The 18,232-nt window shown below is 42.8% G+C and overlaps 1 protein-coding gene across 6 annotated transcripts in view; it reads left to right on the top strand.

Moving 5' to 3' along the window:
• The window catches only part of ERBIN (erbb2 interacting protein), a 912,789-nt gene that overhangs the window by 773,903 nt on the left and 120,654 nt on the right, over positions 1-18,232 (top strand). For all 6 annotated transcript variants that reach the window (XM_078675167.1, XM_078675172.1, XM_078675168.1 and 3 more), the window contains one exon: positions 14,531-14,645. In XM_078675167.1, the coding sequence (XP_078531293.1) occupies positions 14,531-14,645 (115 nt within the window). The remainder of the gene's footprint in view (positions 1-14,530; positions 14,646-18,232) is intronic.

Below are 18,232 nucleotides of genomic sequence, written 5' to 3' on the forward strand. Positions count from 1 at the left end.
ACAAATCGAACACTCACCCCCAGTCAACTGATCTGGGTTTAATCCATCACCATTCTTTAGTTCACTCAGCCACCCCAGTTCAGACATGGCCATATGTAAATCAGTCTGACCCTGTGCCTCATGGGAACAGTCCAGCCCGAACTGCCAAGCCATGTCTTCCCTGGACCGGAAACAAGCATCCTGGGACCGGTTTCGGATTCACAATCCTCATCAGCCAGGCTATCTTGAATCCAGTGGCCAAGTGAACAAGGGACTCACGTCTGAGCATACCTTGCCACACTTAGGGCGAACAAAGCGATACAAAAGGGGATGATGGACGGAGCGCTTGAACAAATCAAACACTCACCCCCAGTCAACTGATCTGGGTTTAATCCATCACCATTCTTTAGTTCACTCAGCCACCCCAGTTCAGACATGGCCATATGCAAATCTGTCTGACCCTGTGCCTCATGGGAACAGTCCAGCCCGAACTGCCAAGCCATGTCTTCCCTGGACCGTAAACAAGCTTCCTGGGACCGGTTTCGGATTCATAATCCTCATCAGCCAGGCTATCTTGAATCCAGTGGCCAAGTGAACAAGGGACTCACGTCTGAGCATACCCTGCCACACTTAGGGCGAACAAAGCGATACAAAAGGGGATGATGGACGGAGCGCTTGAACAAATCAAACACTCACCCCCAGTCAACTGATCTGGGTTTAATTCATCACCATTCTTTAGTTCACTCAGCCACCCCAGTTCAGACATGGCCATATGCAAATCAGTCTGGCCCTGTGCCTCATGGGAACAGTCCAGCCCGAACTGCCAAGCCATATCTTCCCTGGACCGGAAACAAGCATCCTGGGACCGGTGGCAGGGTATGCTCAGACGTGAGCCCCTTGCTCACTTTGCCACTGGATTCAAGCAAGCCGGGCTGAAGACGGCTGGAATGCCAGAAACTGGTCCTCGGAAGCTTGTTTCCAGTCCAGGGAAGGCATGGCTTGGCAGTTCGGGCTGGACTGTTCCCATGAGGCACAGGGTCAGACTGATTTGCATATATCCATGTCTGAACTGGGGTGGCAGAGTGGGCTAAAGAACGGTGATGGATCAAACCCAGATCTTTTGACTGGGTGTGAGTGTTTGATTGGTTCTGATGCTCCATCCATCACCACCCCCTTTTGTACCGCCGCAGCTAAGAGGCTTGGAACTGGGCGACAACTCATTTGGAGATATATATATATGTAATCAAGCCTCGTGTGAGAGGTGAAACGCGTTATGACGGATGGCTGGTGTCATTGCACAATAAATCACTGAAGAATCGGCACAATAACTTGGGCTTACTCGCGTTATTCTTTTGAAAAAGATGGTGTGGTGAATAACGGTTTCGTTATATATATATATATAATCTCGCCAGTAGGTGTAGGCCTGAAACCTGTGGTTTTTTCAGTGAATTTGCAAGGTTTTTTAAATGCTAATTCCTAACTATATAAGGCCTGAAACCTATGGTTTTTTCAGTGGATATATATATATATATATATATATATATATACATCTCTTAGAATCTTCACGTTCTCGAATTTGTCGACGGAAGTCACGGCACCACAACAGTAAGTAATTTAAATTTAGTTTATTTTAAGTACACCATGTGAAAAAAGTGCAAAATGGACAGCCTACGCGTTTCGACTGCAATCAGTCTTCAACTGGACCATAGAGTCCTGGCTGTCTAGAACGTTTTTTTTAAAGTGCTCAGTGTTCAAACCATCATTTGTTTCCATAATTAAAACAACTAGACTGCCGACTTCATTCACAGTTTAGGCCACAATTGAACGCCATTTTCTACATAGCTTTATCTTTGTTCGCATTTTCACTATACATTGTACTTTTTTTTATGCATATAACTACATTGATAAAGTGCAAAGTGCAAATTCAATTCACAAAGAGAGATAGGGACATGAAGGGGAGGAGGAATAAAAAAGTGTATAAAAGTGTATGAAAACTGTACATTTTTTAAAAAGGGGGTGAAAAAAGAGAGCGGAAATATTGTGCAAAAAAGTTTTGCACAGAAAATGACCGAGTCCTCAACAGGATTTAATCAGTCACTGAAATTCATTATTAATTTCAATTTCTTTGGTGTGATCATATGTTCTTCTTATGCTCCTTTCAAAGGATGTTTCTGTAAAGTACTTGTTCCATATCATGTCCATTTGAAAGTTCCTGTCAGAGCCACGATTGTATGTCATATTTACATTCATTTTCCCTTATGTACAATTCCAATTCTACATCCTCCATCTTCCCTTGTTTTGTCCCTGTCTTAATCTTCTTTTTTGTCTTTCTTTCTTTCCTTATGCACATGTGATACTGCTTTCATGCCGTTGGAATTCGATTTCATAATTTGAGAAGGTTTATCTTACATTACATTATTTACATCTTATTTACACAGAGCTAAGTGTCCAGATTTTGATTATGATTTATTTCATTGTCCAATTTTTAGAGGTGTACATGTAGTTCAGCATCCAGATTGTGTCCATGTGGATGTTTTGTGCCCATTCCAAGGATCATTCGGCTTTCCATTCTCCGCAATTTCAAAGTCCGATCCCCCCCTCTTTCAGACATTTTCACAAGTCTGATCCCAGAGTATGTTAATTGAGAGCAATCTCCTTGGTGATGTTCATTGAAATGTTTCGCCATAGGGTAGTTTGGATCCTTGTTCCTTAAGTGTTGAAGAATACGCAACTTTAATTTATTAATTGTGCTTCCCACGTTTCACATGGACACTTGAGTCTGTAGATCACGTTTTGACTCACAGGTAATGTGATCCATGATTTTTTCAATCTTTCCATTCTGTAATTCATACACCATGATGTTTTGAGCATGTTCACAGGCCTTGCATTTCACACACTTCCAAAATCCTGGGGTGTTCAGCCACAATGTATTTTTGGTTTTCTGTTGTTTGAGCTCCAGATGACTTTGGGTTAGGATGTCCCTTAAAGAGGATGTTTTTCTATAGGTGATACTGGGGTATGATGTTAAATGTTCCCGTAAAGTTTTATCCAACAAGAGGATCTCCCAGTTCCTCTTAAAGACACCCTTTAGCACCTGACTCTGATTGTTAAAGTCCAAAATGAGACGCGTTTTATTTTCCGTGTCTTCCTTATGTACATTGTTGGTTCCTACATCCGGCAATCAATGTTTTTGTTGTTCCACTAGAGTCAGAAGATCAGACCTGTTCTTCATGTTCATCCGGGATTTCGCTGTTATCAGAACCTCCATTGGATACCCTCTTTCCAGAAATCGACCGAACATCCTTTCAATTTCCACTGTTACATCCTCTTCTTCCGAGCAGTTTCTCTTCGCCCTCAACATTTCGCCATATGATATGCTCCATTTTAATTGGGGAGGATGACCACTATTAGCGTGGAGGATGCTGTTGCAGGACGTCGGTTTCCGGTGCATTTTAGTGCATAATTTGTTGTTTCTTACACAAACTTTCACATCTAGAAATATGATGTTCGTATTGCTGATTGTTGATGTGAAGTGCAGGTTGTAATTGTTTGTCTCGAGGGAATTAATGAAGGTCTGTAGTTCAGTTTGACTTCCGTCCCAGATGACGAATAGGTCGTCAATAAATCGACACCAGGTTTTTATTTGTGAGTGTTTTTTTGTTTTCTTCCAGTAGGATCCCAGTTTCCCATACAGCCATCAATAAGTTTGCATATGTTGGGGCAAAAGATGTCCCCATTGCTGTCCCCTGCTTCTGCAGGTATAGATTGCCTTGAAAGAGGAAGACATTATGTCTCAAGCCGTAGGTCAGCTTCTCAATCAACATTGCTGAGTGTTCCAGAAAGTTACCGATCTCTGTTTGAGAAATTCCTGAACAGCATCGATTCCATCCTGATGTCGTATGGATGCGTACAACGATGAGACATCTATTGTTGCCATTAGGTATCCCATGTTCCATGTTATGCCGTTCAATTTATTCAGGAAATCTATGGTATCACGTAGATACGAAGGTAGTGCGGTCACATAGTTCATTAAAAAGATATCTATGAATCTTGATGTGGTCTCTAATAATGACCCAATTGAGCTCACGATGGGTCTGCCGGGTGACTGGTTAATAGGCTTGTGCACTTTCGGCAGAAAGTAAATAGTTGACGTGATAGGGTTGTCTGTTTTTAAGTAGATATATTCATTAAAGTCTATCAAGCCTCTTTCTTTCCAGCCGGTTAGGAGAGCATGATATTCCTCTGTCCATTTTTCAATAGGGTTCCCTTTCAAGAGTTCATAGTGATCTGTGTTTCCTAGTTGCCGCTTTGCTTCTTCTACATAGTCTGCAACCTTTTGGACCACGATGTTGCCCCCCTTGTCGGAGGCTTTGATTATTATTGAGGGGTCATTCTTCAGTTCGGTTATTGCTTGATATTCCTTTGGTGTGAGGTTCCAATTTTTTCCTTTTGGATTGTTATTTTTATTTCGACTTTTGTTTTGATGTTTGTTACCAGCCAATCCTGCTGCAATTTTCGTTATTACCTCTACCATGATCTCTTGGAACAAGTCAATTTTGTTTCCAGGTTGTAACTGTGGACAAAATCTAGACTGCTTCTTGAGTCCACTCTCTCCTCCCTTGTTCGTGGCTATCCCCATTTCGTTGCAGAACTCAATATCTAATGTTGTTGAATTTCGGTTGTCTACTGCATATGTTGTTTAGTCAATTCCCATTGTGGTTAACGCTTTGAAAGCTGGGAGATCTCTTTGGGTGATTGGTGTTGGATCTGTGATTTCCTTTTGATGATTCTCTTGTGGGCTTCTTTTCTAAAAAATATTTTTTAAGTTTAATTTTTCTGCAGAATTTGTAGAGGTCTATTCGAGCATTCGCAATATCCATCTCTTTATTTGGTCAGTAGGACAGCCCCCTGTTTAGTAGCTTTAATTGATATATATATATACCTCCAATAGTCCTCACCAGAACCGCCGCTCGACTTTCGGGTGGTGCACTGCGACAATTGTTCACCAGAAACCTCAGTTCACACAAAGTTGTGGCACACTCTCGAGTTCGTAGTTTAAAGTTGCTTTATTGTTCTTGCCCAGTAGCTGGCAAACGCGTTTTGGCCATGATGGCCTTTGTCTATGTCCGCATAATAACCATTATTTAAAACTTATATACACGTCATATCCTTTACCCTGTTACCAACAGTGAGAACGGACTTGCAAACAATTAATATTGCATCTGAAACATTGCGGCCATCTTGGAGTGGTCAAGTAGAATACATGTGTACTATATTCTGCATTTCCGTACGTCTTTTAATTTTATTACATTTTAATTTTACCCACAAATGTCATGCCAACTATTACCTCAACTTTCTTAAGCAATAAATTCATCCATTGTTATTGCCATCTATTCTACATTTTAGCATCCCTATTACATCAAACCACATGTGGCAAATCTCGACAATTCATGTCTCCCAACAGAGAAGTCATCTCATTTATCAGTGACCCAAATCACGCCCTGAAAGGGTGCGCAATTCATCTTACACATTACCCTTACCACCATAGGTCCTATCGATAGAGCAAAGTCCGTTCTTAATCTCCAAATATTAAAGTGACGTGTGCAATATAAACATTATATATAAGGAAAGAGAATGGAGGGATATGGGAAGGTAGGGGTCTCGGGGAGAGCCTGATTTTGTCCTCAGCAGCCGTTTCCTTATCTCCTCCTCGCTGATCAGCGAGAAGGTCAGGAACCTATTCCCTTGTAAAATGGCCCCTGTAGCCACCGAGCTGGTCCCTGGCAAGTTAGTCCTTGCTTGCCCATCCAAGGAATTAAAAATCGTGTCCACTTTGTTTTGGAAGAGTCTAGCAAAATCTTCACATACTTCCTGGCTGGGGGGTACCACAACAGGTTTTGGGGCCGCCAGTGTTGAAACTGTCTGGAAGAGCTCCTTGGGCGAGTTCCTCGCCTCCTTAATGCTATTAGTAAAGAAGGTGCGTTTTGCTTTCCCTATCAAATCTTTAGACACTGCCAGTTCCAACTTAAGTCTCTTTTTGTCGGCCTCATGATAGTTTTTCCGCCACACCTGCTCTAGTTTCTTGCAGATGATTTTGTGTTCCCTGATCTCTGAGAACCACGGGGCCGATTGAAGCATACGCGTGGAGTGGCAAAGTTTGGGCGGTACTAGAATCAAACTTTTCTTTTTAACAAGGCTTAGATAGATCTACCTCAGACACCTCAACAACTAAGGGCCTGATTACGATGCAGTTCGGAAATCATTCCGACTGAATCGGTTTGGGAATGGTTTCTGGCCGACTCGGATCGGTAGAGTCCAACCGACCGATTACGATGCATCCGGATACCTCCAGATACGATTCGGTCAGACTCCCATTGACTTCAGTGGGAACCTGTATTCCAACCGTATGCATAGGCTCCCATTGAAGAAAGGGGTGGCTGGGGAAAATCAGGCACCCTATGACAGGAAAACCCTGGTGCCTGCCACACTGCATGGCTAAGGGGGGACGCATGAGTACCCCCACTGGCCCCATTGAGAAGGCTTCGGGTGCAGGGGGTCCCACTACAGGCCCCCAAAGTCTGATTCTGACAACCGATTCGAGTCAGACGGCACGATTCTGAAAGGCTGTCCAAATCCAGCATCGTAATTGGTCAACCGGAAATGCAGCCCATAGAGACGTACGAGTCTGCTCCATAAACCTCGGACATTCTGAATGCCGTCAGGTTCGGATTAGGCTATTCCTAACTCGCATCGTAATCGGTCAGTCGGAAACCTTTCCGATTCGGTCGGAAAAAAACTTCCCGATCCTATTTGGACGGAGCAAATGCGGTTAGGAGGCCTTGCAAAAACTGCTTCATAATCGGTCCCTAAAATTAAACTTCTAACAGAGGCTTCTCCAGTGAGTACCTTGTGAGCTACTGGTAGCTCTTTAGATACCTGTAAGTAGCTATCTTGTTTCCAGCCTAGCCCGCTAAATTAGTGTTTGCTTACTGAATAAAATATATATAACAACATTAAAAAGTGTGTATTTGAGGCAAAAATGCTGATGTTTGGAAAAATTGGTTGACTTTCCAAAACACAGTTAAAGCTGATATTTGAGTTTTAAATCATGTGGTGTTCGGGAGACTTATTCCTGATATTATTACTTTGGTGCCTAGGGAATTACAGCTATGGCTGTTATGTATTACCCATGTCAAGGTATTCCCAGTTGGCAAAGCCTTTTTTACATTACTGCTGGCAACCCTACCTGATACATTGAGGTAATCACTGTCGGTTCCTTGCATAGGGTAGCCTCCAATGCAGTGATCTTCAAACTTTGTTATGGGAATTCCCTCCCAATGAACAAAATGTTTGGGGGTCAGCCCCCCCTTTAATCCTGTGTAAGGTCAGACAGAGACAAGGTAAGAAACCTTACTAAATTGTCAACACATTGGCAATGCCACAGAGCAAAAGTTCCATACTGCTTCATTATCAAAGCCCCATCCAAACGTCCGCTGCAAAGCACCATACTGACCCATCCTTACAACATCCTATCCTGAATGCTCTGCAAATTTGCACCCTGGCTCACTCTGCATTGCTCTCAAGTAGACATCCTCTAACCCCCCCAGCCCCCCTTGAAAAGCACCACCTATTTCATCTGCAAAGCACCACACGGATGCCACCTACAAAAGAAGTACCTAGGCCCCGTTCGACAAAGCACAATTCAGACATTCTTTACTGAACTTCACCAGACACCATTCTGAAAGACATCATTTAGGCCCATCTTTGTACCCCATTCAGAACCCATTTTCAAAGCACCATCCACAATGCTAAAATCCAAATCAGAAATCCCTCTACAAATGCCCATCCAAAACATTGTCTGCAAAGTCACATTGTGATGTCTTATTTAAAGCCACAGCCCTTACCCATCTTTAGACTCCTATCCAGAACCATTGTAGAAAGCTTTATCGTCACAACTTTACAAATCTCTCATCGCACACCATTTCTGAAGTCCAGATCAAACATTCTGTACAAAAGCTCCTACACGCCCTTTCTGCAAAGCCCCATCCTGACACCCCCAGAGCCCCATGAAGAACCCTTCCAGAGCCCCATTTATATCACCTATGCAAAGACCTATCCAGGCCCACCTACAGGTTTCCATCTTTAAAACATCTCTGCTTAACTCAGCAGAGCCTAATTCAGGCATATTCTCCAAAGCCTGATAGAACCTCTGTAAGAGCCCATCCAGGTAACCTTAAAAACAGCTTGTGTGCTCTGTTTGAAAACCACATTACCTTTCAAATCCTAATCACCCCTCTTCTAAAAGGGCAGCTCTACTCTCTGTCCTGGAAATCTCAACCCACCATCCCTTCTGGAAAGCCCCATCCAGTTCCATTTAGAAAGTTCAATCTATCTTCTATTGTTTAAAAGTTCCAAGCCAGTCAAAAAAATCCCAATTTGTATGCCCTCTTGAAATCCTACTAGCCCTCTCTAACAATATTAAATCCTCTCATTGCAAGCATAGACAGTGCCAAATCCATGTTGTAACTAATGTATCCCTACTTTCAATCACACCTCCTTGTAGCTCTGAAGCAGTGGAAAGCTACCAGAGTGCTATACACAAACCACAGATAAAAAGATTGTTAATAATAAAGGTTGCACAAAGTAACGCTAGGCACTGCTGCAGTTAAAATCTAGAAAGTCAATACAGAGCATTAATTAGTAGAAAGAGATTACCACCACAGCAAACTATGACCTGGCGATAGAGGGGAATTGAAAATGGAAGCAAGCTTTTTGTTTTTTGATGAAGGATTATGCTTTGGGCAGGCTGCCACAGAGACAAAGGCCATACTTCTGAAACTAGTATTAAACTTCACGAACTCATTTTTAATGGGATTAAGTTTGACCATTTGCTATTTGGCACTCTTATAGAGCACATTGTGCCATTAGAATTGCAAAGCACGTCCATGAGTGCATGAAGGAAATGGCACCGCACGTACACATTGAGCTAAGATGAGTGGGAAACTAACAGTCTTGGAGGAATAACATCAGTTTTGTGTATGTACAACTTATGCTGAATACAACTAATTAGAAGCTCAGGGTGCTTGACTGGCATTTTTAGGTGATTCTGAACAAGATTTCCTAACTCCAACGACGTGTGTATTTTAGGCTCAACTTACCAGAGAACTACATTGACTGAGTCTCCTAATGTTTCCCTCTAATGTTTGATGTTTACATTTACATACCATGTGGACTGGCAATTTAGTCAAAGGAGCTTTTGCTCCCTGGAAGCTGCAGGGTTGGGGAACAGCGGTCACTTAGGGAGAGTTTGACCTTGAATGGAGAAGAGACTAGAACTGAAATAATCCAGAGTCCTCTACAAGGGCATTTAAAAAGAAGCTGTCATGTATTTACACCCACTGCCCTGAGAAGAGGGATTGCCTACACACATGATCCTGTTAGAGGTAAGGCATACGAAAGTGACGCGGGTAAAGAGTGCCTGCACCCTGTACGATCATGCAGTCTTAGAGCTGCCTTTCTGGAGGAGGGTCTGCTTGTTCCAGATGTGTGTCTGGAACAGTACCAGTAAATTGCGTTCTATTTTGGAGTACGTGAACACTATGAGATAACAGACGAGAGGGTTCATGATGATGCTACGGTCTACAAAGTGGACGCATCTAACTTTAGAGTCTTGCTGCACTTAATATTCAGGTTTGTTATAGATCAGAATTAAGTAAAATAAATTGGCGGGGTAATATGGCTAATTGAACAAGAAGGGTATCTTGAGAAACGCCCTGCAGATTGAAGTGGTTAGCTCCCATGAGTTGTCGGGTGGCCACCAGTGATAGATCAGAAAAGTACTGCAGACCCAGTTGACACACTAGTGAATAAAGATGATGACCACAAAAGAGCTGGAGGCAGGCAGCTCCCTCTGGCAGTGCCAGTGCATAAGCCAGGCTGAGGAGTCCTGAATAAAAGATCAGGGGGTCTGTTTACGAGCTCGTTTGCTTTGCTCTTGCACCATGCAACGTGTGCAAGAGCGACACAGACCTTAACCCCTTCTACGCTGATGACAAGCACAGCTCGTCATGAGGTACACCTCTCGTACGCTCATGACGAGCTGAGCTCGTCATGAACCGCGGGATTCCGCGATTCTCAGCGCACAGCGGGAAAACGCGCCGCGCGCATGTGGTTAAGTCAGATTTATCAGTCCATGCCTGGTCCCCGAGTGGTTCCATAATTCTGGATTAAGGTAACACGGGTCAAATCATTGCATTGCCTTACTCTGCACTGGGAACGCGTTGTGCGGGTGTTCCCATGCAACTCCCATGGTTTTTGACGCATTCCCAGATTTACCAGATCTGGTAAACCTGGGAATGTGCCAAAAAGATACTCGTTCCCAGGAGAGGTATAACGAGGATAAATATTTTGATTTCTCCTCGTTACTTCCTCTTTCTGTGTGTGCTGCCACACATATAGATAGAGGAATATGCCTTCCAGGATTGTTTTTGTGCAGGAAGGTGGCCCTTCCTGCACAAAGCAATCCTGCTTGCAACGCAGGCACCCTTGCATTATGGTGCATGCATTGGCGCTAGGTTTCCAAAAGGGCACCAGCACAGACGAAAAGGCAGAATGGCGCCTTAGTGCCTTAGATGCAATAAAAAAAAAAAAAATCTTGAGTGGCATATGTTTTAATGTAATAATTTTAAATGATTAGGGATGTTGAACGTGATCCACTAATGAAATGTAACATTCATTGAGGTTTGTTTGTATCTGCTTTTGATTTCAGCCCTGAAGAAACTCCGTGGTATGGAGTGAAACGCGTTGGCTGATGTTGTGTGGCAAATCAAATTATGATTGTGACTTTTTAAAAAATGAACATTACAAAATAAAGAAACTTTTCTCATATATTTCAAATTCACAGTTCTGTTGGACTCTTTTAGTTGTGCGCCCCCATATAAGACAAATAAACTACCTGTGTTCTGGTTAGCACAGCGACGTCAATTAGCAGCTGACGTCGAGAGTGGCTGCACACACAACTCTACAAATTTTGGAATTGGGTTTCAGGTGCGGCATTGGAAGGTCCGCTGCTACATCTTTTATGCAAACAAAAATAACAATGCCCTGGGATAGATAAGTGTGCTAAACAGTAAGACAAAGAGAAACCTAATTTAACTTTTCCTGTAGATGTGAGTCTATTAAACAACTACCATACATTTCCAATGTCCATAGTATATGAACAAACAACATGTGTACAACTATTCATGATTCAAGTCTCTTTGTACTGTATTTATTCCATACGTTCTATGCAAAAAGTCATCTTTTTTTATATTTTCAGAATAAATATACACAAATACATTACCACAACATACATATACACATATTTACATTTATACATACAACACAAAAACAAGTGTAATGATACTTTCCTGCTCTCTTGGCCCTTATTATCAATAGGGATGCACCTCACAAGTATTAAACATTATGCATTCCCTTCCTTGTTAGATCACCATTTTGGAGCCACCTCAAGGTTTTGTAAATTCAAACCCCTTTAATTTAGGTACTCCCAACTTATTCTGTTTTATATTTTGATTTATATGGTGTCTCAAATTGTCTGTCGATGCGTTTCAGCCACTCTACTTGTTGGCCTCATCAGGACTAGGGCAGTCGAGTGGATAATTTTCAATTCCACCAGTCTTGAAAATTTCAACTGGACACCGGGGAGGGTGAGCCTTACGCGAATGTTCTCCACACCAGTATACTTTGCATGTGATAATTCTCTGCACGTAATAATTCTCTGACGGGTCGTCTCCTTTGAATGAGCGTCCCCAGGGCCGGTTCTAGGATTTGCGAGGCCCTGGGCTAACAGGGAACGTGCGAGGCCCCCTCTAATTTAGATAAGTGGCCCCTTGCAAGGAGACCATTCAGAGACACTGCGGGAGGCCCATTGTCCAGCATTTTGGCGCCCCCACAGTTTTAACTTTTACTCCACAAGCATTTCTCACACCTTCAGTCCAATAGGTGTGAGAATTGATTGTGGTCTAAAAGTTAAAACTGTGGGGGCGCCAAAATGCTGGACAATGGGCCCCCCACAGTGTCTGTGAATGGTCTCCTTGCAATTGAGGGAGCGTCTCCGTCTCCCTCCCCTATGCCTCCGGACACCATCCCTGAGAGGCCCGGGGAGGGGGCCCCCTCCAATGGACCTTAATTGCAGGCGACACCTTTCTTTGAAATAGATCGCATGGGAAACAACAGGACACATCACCAGTGCGTGGTCCCATGCTGGTGGGCTGAGTGCGAGGCGCTATGCAGCCGCCCACGCTGCCCATGCCTAGCGCCGGCCCTGAGCGTCCCCACGGAATCTCTCCTCCTCGCAATGCCGATCCATCAACGGTGTCGCTTTCCGGACGCAATGCTATCACCCTTGCATTGTGGTGCATGCGTTGGTGCTAAGTTGCCAAAAGGGCGCCAGCACAGACGAAAAGGCAGAATGCGCCTTAGTGCCTTAGATGCGGCGCTTTCCTGTCCTTTACCTGTCATGCAGAGAAGCAAGGTGAATTGCTGCGCTGCACTGCGTGACTTTTTCATACATAGGCCCCCAGGTATCGGAAAGGGAACTTGACTGTAAGAGGGAGCTTGAAGGGAACACTCGCTAGTGTGCAAGGGTGAAACAGGTAGCAATTGAAATATGATTGTTAAAGAGGAAGCTCACGCTGCTCAGGGACACAGGGATAAGCCTGCCAGTAGCTATGCCTGCTGAGCTATGGTATAAAGCCCCTGTATTCATTGATGAGTACCTAGTGAGGTACTGCCATCTTGTGGAGAGTGAGCAGACCTGCAGGACGTATACCATAAACACACTATCTGTGTTTTTTTTATTATTTACCTTGTAAAGATCAGCTTAGACTATTGTAAGAGTTCAAATATTTCTCCTTAAAAGCAGATGTTGCTTGGTAAGGCAGAGAATACTATGCCAACATTACTCCACGCGTCAGCAAAAACTCCGAGAGCCGTTATTCAGATTTCTTCCTTAAGTAACTCAGGAAAAACATGACGAGTCCCTGGGCCCACTCCCGCTGCTCCATGGCCGCCTTGCAAATCGGTGATCATGGCGGCGCAGTACACTAGCACATCTTAGGATAGATGTATAGCAACGTATTATTGTAGTGTAAGTAAAGGATGGCATTACAGCGATGCTCATAGAAGCTCTGGAGCTTACTGAATATTGGTAGCGCATCCTGCTTGTGATAGAAAATCTGGCGGCGAGAAGACAAGCTGGGAAGGAAGTAAAATAGCCTGCCATAGCGTGAAGATGTGAAAAACCTGCTCCTGCTAACTTTTTTTTAGGGTACCTCACCAGGGGTGATCCCGAGGAAAGTTCGATTGCATATTATTCAGAATGATGTTCTTAGAATGAAACAAAGGTGCATAAAACTTATTGTGTATAAAACTAACAAATGGCTGCATTCCCAAAACATTTGTTTGTCGTCCAGAGAACGCAACGTCCGCAACCTGTATGGGGGAAGGAAAAGGCAAGAAAGGAACTGACTATCTGTTTTTAAGCGAATATAATTGACTAGCAAGTTGGTAAATAAAAAAAAAACTGAACAAGAGCATATTGTTCTACAAAGAACCCTGTGTTGTAGTTGCGGGTTAAAAAGTATTTAATAACGTAACCACAAGAGTCTGCTTATTTACTTTGGCAGAGCTGTCCAGTAAAGATTGAACAAGATCCCATTTCCTCCCAGGAACACGGGGTGTGCATTGGCACTAAAATAACCGAGGTCTAATTTCCTTTGTGCATGGTTTCAAAAGATTTCACAGGCTGTGCCTGATCTCACGGACTGCAGTTTTAACCTGTATCTGACGGTCTGTTCGGACGGTTGGATGTCGACAAATCAGTAGTATACGTGAAGCACCTTGTGAGTGTCGAAATCTGAGCCCCAGTCGCAACACAGCACGAACACAAATGACTGACTTGTAAGGTACTCCCCCTTTCTCTAAAGCTGACTTAGTGGAAATGAGTGTTTCACTAACGTCCATAATACGTGTGTTAAGGGCACGAGTGTCAAAAATCTTGTAGTGAGCTTCACGCTGAGTTGGGCATTGAACACTATCAATATCATGTCATGGACTTTTTTTCCCCTCAAATCTCTATATATTTTTATACAAACCATAGATCAGCGGACAGCGAGTCAGTACAATAACAGCCATGGTGTGCAAAACAATAACACGAGCCAAATGTTAGTAGTGCACTTATATCCCATAACACACTGACAAGCATACATAACATCAAAGTAACAGCTAAGAAAAGGGGGAAAATAGAGAAAATCCAACTTGACAAATAATCAATTAAAAATAAATAAATAATAAAGCTGATAAGTGTCGTCCGTCATGGTTGAGGACTTAATGCTCAAAAGAATTCAAAGAGGAACAGGGCCCTGTCACTGGTAGGTCAGCAATCCCATTGACGTTCTGTTGCCATTTGGGCTGATTGGTGTAAAAACTATTTGCAACTCAAGTGCAGTAAAATTGCGATGAGAGTACAAGAAAATCTTATTGTCGTTGACAGGAGTCTGAAGAGCTCTCTTCCGATGAAGAAATGAAAATGGCAGAAATGCGGCCCCCATTGATCGAAACTTCGATTAATCAACCCAAGGTTGTAGCACTGAGCAATAACAAAAAAGGTAAGGAAATAACCCAACAGTTGAAATGTACTCAAATAACTTTGCACTGTGATTTATGTGATTCCAGAGTGAGCAAATCTGTTTTTCACTTGAAAAAGAAGCACAGACGCTGTCCGCTGAAAGATTAACTTGAATCCAGTTGTGTACTACAAGTACCGCTTTGCCTACCCCCTGGATGTTGCATTACTGCATGTAGTCCTGCTCCCCATTGGAAAGGATGGTTATTACAGGGATAGACATATGAGAGATTTCTTTTCAATGAGGTTTGACAAATATAGCTGGAATAAAACTTGGAATTAGGATATATGATGAGCTATAACGCTTTTAGAGGAACTTATAATTTTACTTTCAATATCTGTAACACCTGTATTGGAGAATTGGTTACAATGTTGTACTTAATGGTATAGTTAGAGGTTTTTATCAGAAGCGTGTTTAATATTTAGCTTTTGTGCAATGATTTTTATAACCTTAGACAAAGTCATCTTTTTCTATTTTAACCCTGTCTCTCTTCTAGCAACCTGGCTTTTTAGCCCATTTGTTGTAAATTGGCATCCTAGTGAGGCTCCCTACAAACGCCTTATAATACCCAACTTAGTATGAGAGCAGGTAGGGAAGCAACCTTGCAGTCAAGGGGGGTGAGATGAGAGATTTTGGAGCTTTCTCACAGCTCCATTTAACCTCCATAACTATCCTACTAAACAAAACCCTACGTGCACCAAACTGTACTTGTTGGAACAAAAGAGGTCTCCTGCAACCCGCTACTGCCACTGATCCTCTGATATTTAACTGAACGGGGTACTGCCACAGCCCTCTTTTTATGGCTTTAAAAATGGTGAAGGTCATGGCCGGTGCATTCCACAGACCTGGGCTGCCAGATCCTATTTGAGATCCTGTGATCCTGGCCTGTGCAATCCCAGAGCGCCTTGATGAGAGACATAAAATATTAGGCTGTCGAGATTTATTCACAATTCACTCCACTCACTTTTGAGTTTCTGCACATACTCAGACCCACAAAGAACTTATTATTTAAGGGAAAATCCTCAAATAACTGAACTAAATATCCCATTCAGCTTATGCATGCCAATGATTTATTCACAGAATCAGTTATGAGCAAATGTCAGCAGTACTTCCTTACATCTCTGTGTACCTATCTGACACATATAAAGAAAATAATTCTGATTTGCGACCGATGATTTTCATTATAACAGTGTCACCGGTATTTGCCAAGATCACAATAGCTGTTGTTGATCATATGCTGTATCAGAGGGTGCACACTCGCCTACCTCTGATTGGTTGCTAATATTATTGCTGTTCAACTTAAAAGCTGTCTGTGTACATGCTCCTCACCATGCTATTCCTGACACGGCTGCTATGGTTCATAGAAGCTTCATTGTGGATGATGTTAAAAGAGGAGATAAACATGGTTTTACAGGACGTGTTTTGTCATTTTCATTAGATGAAGTGGTAGGTTCAGAGGGCTCTTGTAGTGACCCGTATTGACTTTCTCCCTGCTTTCAGCTGGTTTTCTGTCCTTGGATCACAATGTTACTTAGCTTTATTGTTCTGACTTTTGAGGAGCAAGGGACATTTTGTGTATGTCTCCCTTGCTCAAACAGCGAATGAAAACTGGTACTAGTCCACTTCATTTACCCAGATCCATACATTTCCATGACAGTGGACACTCTAGAGTATGGAGCAGTATGGATGAAAATGTAACCAAACATTTAGTCCATTCTGACTTGGTAATCACATCAGTGACCTAACACTAAAGGCTGTCTTGGCACCGTACGTGCTTTTTGTAGTGGTGCATGACAGAAGGGAGGTGATCAATGCTGACAACACTGCTATGTTGTCCTAAAACAACAGGTTTGAGACTTTTTAACATGTTTGGTTGGAGTGAAACTATGGAAGTTGGCATTATACACATAAACAGATGGTTTTCAGTCACATACCTGCTTTGCAGCTAGAACCTGTCAGTGAACATCGGTTTCCAGATTGATGATGGCCTTTCTTTTGGGCCTCAGATTCGGGAACTTACAGGGAAATGCTTTGGCATTTTGAAAATGCTAAGGAAATTCCTCCCAATCTTGTCTTTTGAGCATAGAAAGATTACTGTGCAGGCATTGATAGGCTCACGCCTGGACTATGCGAATGTGCTCTACCTGGGTCTGCCAAAATTTCTTCTGGCGCGCCTTCAGGTGGTGCAGAACTCCGCCGCAAGGGCCATCTATGGCCTTCAGCGGAGAGTGTGTGCTTTGGAGTTGCTTAAAAAGCTCCACTGGCTTCCTGTCTCTAGACGGATTACTTTTAAAGCACTAACTCTTGCCTTTAAGGCGCTACACCATGTAGGGGCCAGATATATTAGGAGGCGCCTGACCTTCTACGTGCCTTCTAGAACTCTGAGATCGGCCTCTTTGGCTATGGCCTCTGCTCCTCCCATCAGGCGGGCTAGAATTGGAGGATGATCTTTCCGATGTCTGGTGCCTCGTTGCTGGAATTCTTTGCCCGTCTCCCTCAGGAAAATCAGTAATTTACTGGCTTTTAGGAAGGAGCTGAAGACATGGCTTTTTACCCATTGATTTTCCTGTTATGCCCTGCATCTGCCCCGGTCTCTTTTTTCTCGGGTTTTTGTCAAAGCGCCAGGACACTCCTAGGAGTAGCTGTGCGCTATAAAAGACACGTTTTAACATAACATAACATAACATGCACCTCAGAGCTGAGATGACGCAACAAGGTTGTGTTTCTTATCTTCCATTACTGTGGCCATTCTGGAAGATATTTGTATGCCTCTTGTGACACTACAAAATTCATTGAGCTCATGTCATGCATAGGGAAATTGCCTCTTTTTCCGTCTTATTTATGTTTCTGCTCTTAGGAGAGATATTTCTTCTACACTTTGCCCTGGTCTCTGTTATGCCAAGCCTCTGTGCACATTGCAGAAAATCATAGGTTGTACAATAATTATTGTGTATTCCAAACAACCCATCCAAGTGTGTTTTTGAGGTCTCCTGGGACTAGCTCGGTATATACTGCTGGTACATGTCAGAGAAAATAGAAGGTCCTAGTACTCCTCCATTAATTTAGATATTTAGATGTAAATGCCAAGTTCACCAGGGTTACCCATGATGTTCTCTTGAAAGCCTAAGGTTTATTTTAAGTGATTAGAAGCAGTATGTTAATCTAGTACAGAAACGTCTCATACCTTGAAACGGTGCTGTAAAAAAATCTTTAGTACCACTTTACTATAATGTTGGAAGAAATATTTGTTGTTCTATATTTAGCTTTCCAGATGCCAAGGTCGAGTTATTTGGGTCCTGCAGGGCTTTGATTGGCACCCAGAGTATTTTGGGCTGATACTGTTACCACCTCCACAGTGTTGTTCTTAAAATATAGTCTCCCCCTGTTTACACCCTCCGGTTAAGAGAATGTTTATATTTAAATATTGTTCTATTAGTACTGGTTTGGCTCAAAATGCTTTTGAATTCATTACAACCAATCGTATAAATGATGAAATGAAAGTTCCTATTCTTTACTGTAGTGACATCAATTCGGAAATTAAGATGCCGAAAGACCGTATTACACAGAGA

This window comes from Lissotriton helveticus, chromosome 2_1 (genome assembly GCF_964261635.1).
Source record: "Lissotriton helveticus chromosome 2_1, aLisHel1.1, whole genome shotgun sequence".
In the NCBI taxonomy this organism is placed as follows: domain Eukaryota; kingdom Metazoa; phylum Chordata; class Amphibia; order Caudata; family Salamandridae; genus Lissotriton; species Lissotriton helveticus.